Source organism: Fukomys damarensis, unplaced genomic scaffold, assembly GCF_012274545.1.
Source record: "Fukomys damarensis isolate Sample0158 unplaced genomic scaffold, DMR_v1.0_HiC HiC_scaffold_7, whole genome shotgun sequence".
Classification (NCBI taxonomy): Eukaryota; Metazoa; Chordata; class Mammalia; order Rodentia; family Bathyergidae; genus Fukomys; species Fukomys damarensis.
The window spans coordinates 7541193-7550197 of NW_022900919.1; the positions used below are offsets into that span (position 1 = coordinate 7541193).

Here is a 9005-nt window from a genome sequence, read left to right on the forward strand (position 1 = left end):
AAAAAAAAAAAAAAAAAAATCTGGGGCCACACACAGAAGCACTCTTGGCCTGGGCTGTAGCTCAGTGGTAGAGTGCATCTATTTCCAGAGGTCCAGCTGCATTCTCACAGCTAAAGACAGCAGGGCAACTGGGCAGGAAAGCACCATTATGGAGGTGCCTGTGGCTGAGCAGTCCCTGGGGCTTTCTTGATGATGGTTGCTAAGCGAGGAGGACGCCACCCAGATGGACCTGCGGTCACCTAGACAGGGCTCAGGATGTCTGCAGAGACAGACAGGGGCAACTCTGCTATACCAGATGAGGTGGCAGAGGAAGATGAGGACCCACTGGGGCCCCTGTCCCTGAAGCCAAGAGTAGGGCACCTGCTGTGGTCAGCACACTGAGTGCCACTGGCTGTTTTACTGCTGCACCAGTGACACAGTGGCTCTCACTTAGGGCCTCATCTGACCACAACCTGTGAGGATGGCCACCCTGGGGCCAAAGAGGCAGCACCCTCCGTCAGGGCTGCAGGAAGAGGCTGTGGGCTTCTGGGCGGACCCAAGAGGACACTGACTGCATGGGAAACATTCATCTAAGTACAGAACTTTCTCATTAAAAATAATTCCATAGGTAGATGTGTGTAAATTAAAAGTGTATCTTTCTCCTCCAACCCTCTAACAATACTCAGGACACATTCCATAGGTGGCCATAGTAATTTCTTGGGAATCCTTCCAGAGAATTTCTATGTCTACATGTGAACCCCCCCACACACGTGTGTGTGCCACTCTTACTAGTGGGATCCTACTGTAGATGATTTCCTGTGGTTGGCTTTTTTGTACCTGAAAGGTATCTTTTTTTGTCTACACAATGACCCTAAGACATTTCCGAGATCAGGTATGACACATTTGAAAACATGTCTTTGAATATTTCTCCAAATACAGTAGTTTCTTTGAAATGGGATTTCTGAATCAAAAATTTTTCACTTTGAAACGTTTGATCCATGCTCCCAAATCTCACCTCCCACCTGAGGGACAGTAGGTGAGATCCTATATTCTTAGTAACATCACTCCAGTTTTTACCAAATTAAGAGATAAGAGGAAAGTCTGATTTCTGTTTGAAGGTGCACTTCCGTGCCTGTTGGTGACTATCATTTCTTTGATTAGAAGTCAACTAGGTTTACTGAGCATGGAGCATTCATATCCTCTAGTTACCTGTTTCTCGCCATTTCATTTAACTGTTTTCATTGATTTGTATAAGCGCTTCACATAGGAAGAGCTGCACACAAGACCCTTGGTTTCCTTTCAGCTTCTCAGTCATCTCTTAGCCTTAATTACGATGTTTGGCATATGGATGTTTTACATTTTTATTTTATCTTATCTCTCAGTCCTTTCTTCTAAAGCTTCTGAGTTCTATTGTGTATTTACTTAGTTTGGAAACTAGATCAGTGACTTTCAACCAACCTTATTATTACAACATGGTCAGATTTAGAAGAAAAACAAGTCACATTTGAGCTTCTCCAAGGAGATGCTTGGGGGTCTGGGCTGGGTGACCACGTTTGTCCCTAGCCTGGGGAGTTACCTCTGTGGACCCTGTGAAGGCGACCTTGTTGATCTGAGGGTGAGAGGAAATGGCTGCTCCCACCGTGGGCCCAAATCCTGGTACGATGTTCACCACGCCTGGAGGGAACCCAACCTGGGGAGAATGGAGCTGGCATCAGAGGACAAGAAGGCACAGCTTTGGCAGGAGTGGTGTAAGGGCCGAGAGATGCTGGGAGCCCTGCAGCCCCCCACAGAAACCCAGGGCTCAGGCACGCTTGGCTGCGGGCCCCCAGGGGCACTCAGGGGCCTGGGGTCCTCACTCCTGCCACTGCACAGGCTGCAGGCTGGGTCCTGGGGCACACGCTTCCTCTTCCAGGAAGGGCTTCCTATGGGCAGGGCCCTGGGCAAATATGCAGTGAGGCCACAAGGTGGCAGTGGTCCTCGTGTGGCAAGGTACCTTTCAGTGCCTGTGTGTCGTGCAAGTGCGTGCGGGTGAGCACATAGGGTTGTGTGTGTGCAAATGTGTGTGTGCACACATAGGGGTATAGGCCAGACAGTGCATGTGAAGGCATCTGAGGGTTTGCACACTGAGGGATGCACAAGTACCTGGGCCACACCTCTCAGGCCCCAAGGCAGCTGCAAAAGACTCTTCTGGAGCAACGGCATTCATTTTTCAATCTGCCCCATTTATGTTCAGGATGGGACGAGAAACCATCCCCTCTGTGTCCTTTGCTTGCTCATCTTGGTTCACATCCAGGATGAACACACCTGGTTCTATTACACCAATGTTTGCGTGCGTAAGACCTTCCTTCTCCTTTACAAGGGTGCCACAAACTGAGTGAGGTGGAGGACGTCTTCCCAGAGTGCCCTGTGACATACTGAAAACACGTCATTTTAAAAAGCCAAGGGCTTAGTTTCCTAGGCACTGATTTTTGACAGTTATGCTATCAGGACCCTCAAGCCTCATCACTTTGATGATCGTGTTCTCTCTCGCCAGTCGAAGAGAAGTGAAAACTGGCTGATTATTGGTTGTCCGGCCTTGATCTGGGTATTAACCCAGATGAGAGGTGAAATGAATGGGTCTTTTCTCCTGCCCCTCTTTCCCCTAAATCTTTGCTACATACAAGCTGATGATGAAATGACTAAAATATGTGGCTAGGTGTGCCTGGGAGGTATCCTTTTGGGGACAGCAGATGTTTCCCTGAGTTGTGGCTACCTGGGTGAGGGTGGGCATTGGCCACGGGCAGAAGGGGCTAATCGGGGGGCGGGTGCTGCCCCGGTACTGGAGAGAAAAGGGCCATTTCATACCCCAGGGGTGCAGAGCCTAGGAAGCTCCTGGACATTTGGCTCTGCCTCGGGTCACCCCTTGCAGATCCTCTAGACAAAACACTGAGCCCTAAACCACAGGTTTGAGCCCATAATAAGAGTAACGCGTTCCCATTAGCACCACTGGGAGGGACGGTGCTTCTTCCAGCTCGGTGACCACAAGCAGGAGGAAGACAGCACAGCTGCCAAGCAAAACACAGGCGTCATTCCCTTCCCACTCCTCAGGAGCCGGCTGCCACTGTCACGTCTTGTGACGCTGACCCGGTTCCCAGGAGTGGGACTGTTATCAAGAGCACACATTTCCTTCTTGGACTTTCCTTTCTTACCTCTTTGATCAGTGAGCCCAGATAAAGGGCAGTGAGGGGAGTCTGCTCGGCCGGCTTCAGGACCACAGTGTTCCCACAGCACAGGGCGGGTGCCAGCTTCCACACGAGCATCAGCAGGGGGAAGTTCCACTGGGGCAGAGTACAAGGAACAACTCAAGGGCCTGCATATACCCTCTCCCCTGTCCCAGGCACCCAGGGATGCCACTGTGGTGGGCATGTGCCTTTCAGCCAGATTGGGGCTTCCGGGCTAACGTAGGAGTGGGCAATGATTGGACAGCGTTCCTGCCCAGTGCTTGCTAAACTGCACCCTGGGAAATACTAATTGGCAGCCTGTGCAAAGAGGGTCTGCTGCATGTTGCCTGCTACAACCCCTCCAAAATGTTTGCTGCCCTCCTGATCTCCATGAAGCACTTTTTCAGCCCTCCCTTCCGGATGCCACCTGTCTCCCCTGTTCCCAGCCCAGCTGCCCCTGCAGTGGCCCGGGGCTTCCCAGATAGACGGGCAGCATTGTTGCATTCCCCAGTCTCCTACGAGCATCCCACGGTTCAGTGACTAAAGTCCCCGTCCCACCTGGCAGCCAAGGCTGCTGAAGCTGGCCCCGGTCACCTGACACATGAGCTCATTCCCTCCAAGCACCAGCATCCCTGCTGTGCCCTTCTAAGAGGACAGCCATTCCCACGTCTTTTCTCAGGCCATCCCTACTACTTGGAAAACCTTTTGTCCTGATGAACAAGTCTTTCCTATCCTTCAGGGCCCAGCAGAGAGCCTGGCTCCCTAGGATCTTGTCCATCCCGGATCCCTCTGACTGGGACTCACTCTGCCTGGCAGTGCTCATCTAGAGCCAGGGTCTCAGAGCAGCAATAGGGCCTAACCCATCTCAGGAGTCCTGGAGCACTGAGCTCCATGCCACCAAGCACCTCCTCAATCAACACCGGTGCTGTGGACAAAGCACACCAGAAACTGTTCCAAAGGATGCAGGGAGGTGGGGTGCTACCTACATTGGGCCTCTCAGGAAAAGCTGCTGTACTTACTGGAGTGATGGCCCCACACACCCCAACCGGCTCGTGCCTGGTGAAGCACACAACACTGTCATCTGCAAGAGAGGGGACAGGTGGGTGACAGCCTCACTCATTTAATCAGGGTGAAGAATGTCATGGATAGAAAGACAAGAAAGAAACCCAGAAGCCCATAAACTTGGAAGCACATCTTGTCTATTGCACAAAGAAGTGCTTTCAACTCAAGTTCACAAAGTGAGTGAAGGGTTAAGGGTCTAGCTCAGTGGACGATTGCTTGTCTAGCCTGTGTAGGATTCTGGGCTTGACCCTCAGCATACTGCCCCCCTCAAGGTGAATAAATCCCTTAGAAGGCTCAGCACAGTGCCACTGGGGGAGTGAGGGACAGTGAGGAGGCCCAGTAGGGGGAGATGACAGACCCCAAAGGAGGTGAGAGTCTGTCCTGCTCTGGCTCACCTGTGGGGATGGTCCTGCCCTGGATTTTGTCTGCCCACCCTGCAAAATATCTGAAGGTCTTAATGCAGCCCTCCAGGTCGATGAAAAAGGCATGGAGGAAGGGCTTTCCAGTATCCATTGTCTCCAGGGTCTGCAATGACAAGATGATACCACTGCAGATGAGGCTTTCTTTTCTTTTCAACTGTGAGTTTGTTAAAGGCGTTAGTACACAGTCCTAAGACACTGCTGTTCAGATCTCAGCCCCAAGTGTCACTGCATTGTTTTGTTTTGTTTCGTTTTTTTCCAGTACTGAGGGTCGAACTCAGGACCTTGCCTCTTGCAAGGCATTCATGGTGCCACTGAGCTAACTCCATGGCCCCCAAGTGTCATTTCAGAAAGCACTAAACTGAAGTCCACCTGTCCCAGATCAGCAAGGACACTTTTATTGCCAAATACCTGAAGCTGTGTCCCCTTGCAAGGCTCATTTGAAGCCTTGGTGGGAAGGGATCTTCATGGGCACTGGGGTCTGCTGTCCAGAGCACAGAGGCCTCAGCTGTGTGACCCAGACCCCTTGGCTTGTGCATCTCAGGGAGCTGGGGAGAAGGTTGGCTTCTTCTTCTTCTTGTGTGTGTGTGTGTGTGTGTGTGTGTTTGAGATAGGGTCTCACTATGTAGTTGAGACTGACCTGGAACTCACTATGTAGCCCGGGCTGGTCTCCAACTCACAGCAGTCCTCCTGCCTCAGCCTCCCAAACACTGGGATTATAGGCGTGTGCCACCACGCCTAGCTAGGTGGCTTCTTTTAACCAAAGTATGGAGGGCCTTGGTTCTTTTCCCTCTCTGCTTGGCTGGCCAGGGCTGCTGTGGAAAGAGTAACAGCCCAGAGGGTGAAGCCACTGGCACAGAGATGTGACACTTTCCTGTGTCCTACGCAGCCGGATGCGGCGTTGGGCGAGGAGCATGCCGGCCAGCCTCAGAGGGAGGTGGTTCTCCAGGCGAGCAGTGGGCCCTCAATGGCAGGGATTCTTTTCTATTTCCAGCCTGGGTAAAAGAAGACTTCTTTGTCCCTCAGACAAGCAGCCCCAGTGGAGCCCGCACTGAAACCACCAGTCATGGGTCTCTGCAGGAAGTGGCCACCCTGACACATCGCCCAGGGCTGGATTCCTGCTGAAGCGTCAATGGAGTGAGGTGATGATGTAAAAAGGAAGAAAGGGCCCTGCCTCCTTCCGGATAGGGCTCTGACCCGGATACAGGCATAGGTCCCATCCTGAACTGGTCGCCTCAGTTCCACTTGAAGGGTTGCAGATACTCAGGCTGGGGCCCAGTGACTCAGCCACAGCCATCGAGACAGCCAGCACTGAAGTCAGTGTCTGACATCTGCAGTGTGAACTGCGGCCACCCCAGGGTGCGTGCATTTTGCAAGGCGTGAGTTGCTCTGGCCTCCTCTATCTGACCTCTGCTGCAGGTCTGAGCCAAGTGCCCTCGCCACAGGAGGAAACCACTTCCGGTGAATGCTAGCTGAATGGCCTGGGTAAGTCCCTGAATCCCTCCCCCTTCCCCTGACTCCATTTCCACATCTGTAAAGTGAGAACATTAATGGAACCTCCTTCCTGGGATGGGTGTGAGAGTCAGGGGAATCAAAAACCATGAGCACCAAGCACAGAGTGGCCCAGTGGGTACTGTGCAAGAGTTCATGCAATGGTCCATGGAGACTGTCATTTTCCCTTGAGGCACAGATAGGGGCTTAGCAGTCTTCACCTGAGGGACAAAGGAGATAGGGATGTGAGCTTCCAGAGCTGACAGGGCTGGCCTGGGCCCTGGGCCTGTGTTCCATCCACAGCAGTCACCACTCAGGGAAGTCAGTTCAAGGCGGCATCCAATAAATTGTGCCTCAAGCTTTGACTGATGGACATTCCAAGTTGGACTTTCCTTTTCCCAGGAGAAGCCTAGCAGTGGCAAATGATACCAAAAGGTCTCCAGGACTTGGCTATTCCAGACAATTTCTCTTTTCTGGACGGGACAAGGAAGAGGATTTTGATGTAGCATGGTGGGTAAATTTAGGGCATGAAACCAATTGTCTGCTTTCAGTTCTACCTTTCCACCTCAGGCTGGGAGAACGTGGACAAGTTACTTATCCTCTCAGGGCCTCAGTTTCCTCATTCCTGAGATGGGAAAATAAATGCTATAGGTGAGGTATGCCTGCAAACCAGGCACACAGTGAGTAGTCAGAAAGCATTAGCTGATTACTTTTTTTAAATCATCAACTTGGCCAAGGTTGCTCATTGCAGCGATAACATAATTTTTCAAGGCTATTTTTATGGAATCAGTCCAAGCAAAACTTGGGTTACAATAGTTTTAGACAGAAAATTCTTTTTCTAAGAAAAGAATTCACTGGTGAATGCACTCACAGGACTGAACCTGGGAATTCAAGCATTTGCTACTGATCGGAACAGTTACCTCTTGAGCTTAGACTTATTGTCATGGTTCAACCACTAGTAAAGCAGATAAAGCGGAGCCACTCCTAAGGTTATTTCCTTTAAGATTTTAAGAGAAATGTGAAATAGGGAGAAAGGAGCTAAAGGTGTAGAGGAAGTGGGAAGGGTAGGGGAAAGCTAATAAGGGAAAACAAAAAAATAGGAGAAAATGAAAAAAATGGAAATGAAGTGTCTGTAAAGGGGGAGGAAAGGGTGAAGGGAGGGCAGGGACAATAGGAAAAAATAAGAACCAAGACCTGCCATGTAAAGGTACAAGATCCAATGATGAATGGAACTGTACTGTATACCTAGAATGTAACAACAGACTCAAAGAGGAAAAAAAAGATTTTAAGAGAAAAATAGAAAAAGAAGATGTGTTTTTTAAAAAATAAAACAGAATACTACTCAGCCATAAAGAATGAGAAACTAGAGAGATTTATAGCTAAGTGGATGCACACTGAGGCCATACTCTTCAGTGAAATTAGTAAGTTACACATGTGCAAATAATGAATAGTTTCTCTGGTGTGAAAAAGTAAAAGTGTAAATAAGGGTGAAAATGTATAATTGCTATTGTGTAAAAGGAAGAAAAGTCTAAAAGAGTAGGGGAAGTGGGAGGGGTAGGGGAAAGGTAAAAAGGGAAAAGAAAAAATGCGTGAAAAGGAAAATCATGGAGGCAAAGTCTTTGTAAACAAGGAAGCGGGGAGGGGATGAGGGGAGGGCTGGGGAATGGGGAAAAACAAGAACCTGATAAGTCCTGTAAAGGTACAAGATCCTAATGATGAATGAAACCGTGTTGTATACCTAATTGTACCAATAAATTTAATAAAGATAAAAAAGGAGAAAATGTGCCTTTTGAAAAATCAATCCATGGCAACTGTCAGATGCCGAGGAAGAGTGGAAGAGGGTTGGGGCGCTGCCTCCATGCTGCCAGCACGGCCGGGCCTAAGGCCAGGGCGCCCAGAAATGGCACTCAGGTTGAAAAAGAGAATGCAGCAAGCTCCCAAAATGAGCAGTGCCCAAAGAGCCAGAGCCTGGGCCCAGGGTGGCTTTGCAAGGGAGAGAGTCGGGGCCACCAGACTGCCCCACGCAGGTGTGCAGACGGAACCAACACCCTGCCCTGTCAAGCCACTGAGGCCGCGACAGTGCGTGGTGGGATGAAGCACTTTGCTGCTTGCAAAGGCAGGAAACCGCATGAGGTGGAGCGTGAGGGCACCTTCCTAGGATGTGGTCAGAGTTTTAAAACCGTATTTTCTACAAAGAAGAAAGCATCATTTTCCATTTATTCTAATCTTTTCTCTCAATTGCTTCATAATTGCTACAAATAGCATTATAATTTGTTTAAATGAAGACCAAATAAAGTCAAGTCATTGCAAAAAACAACAACAACAAAAAAAACCCAACAAAACAAAACGTATTTTCTACTCATTCTCTTTTCCCTTTCATGTCGCGGCAAAGAGCTGGATTTTATTTCTTGTGGGCACCCTGGTCCCGGTAGCAGAAGCGATTTTCTGGGTGGCATCCAGAGTTCCTCCAATGCCCCTCTCTCTGCTATCAAAACACAGTCATGCTGGACAATGGGGCAGATTGAGGGGAAGGTGGCCTTGCAGCCACTGCACCCAGGGTGACACTGACGCTTGAGGACAGGGTGGGGAGGGGTGCCCAGGGCACATCCTCTGAGCCTGCTATTAGTCCACATGGACATTGCAGACTGATGAGCTCATGCTGGGGAAAACAGAAATGTTTTTGAAAAAGCCAGTTTGGCAGCTTGAGATTGAGGCTGGCTTTTGGGTGCAGGAAGAAACCGAAGGTTCTGTACAGAGAAGCAATACTCTGGGAGGGAAACACCTTCCCTGGGATTTGGGTGAATGTGGCCACCTGCAGCTAGGAAGGGTGGGAGAGAGGGAGAAGGGAGGGAGG

The 9005-nt window shown here is 50.0% G+C and overlaps 1 protein-coding gene across 3 annotated transcripts in view; it reads right to left on the reverse strand.

Annotated features, from left to right (window-relative positions):
• Positions 1-9005, reverse strand: part of Aldh1a3 (aldehyde dehydrogenase 1 family member A3) — a 35012-nt gene that overhangs the window by 16859 nt on the left and 9148 nt on the right. For all 3 annotated transcript variants that reach the window (XM_010611071.2, XM_010611070.2, XM_010611073.1), the window contains 4 exons: positions 4637-4766; positions 4199-4260; positions 3168-3296; positions 1556-1669 (listed from right to left, as the gene is read on the reverse strand). In XM_010611071.2, the coding sequence (XP_010609373.1) occupies positions 1556-1669; positions 3168-3296; positions 4199-4260; positions 4637-4766 (435 nt within the window). The remainder of the gene's footprint in view (positions 1-1555; positions 1670-3167; positions 3297-4198; positions 4261-4636; positions 4767-9005) is intronic.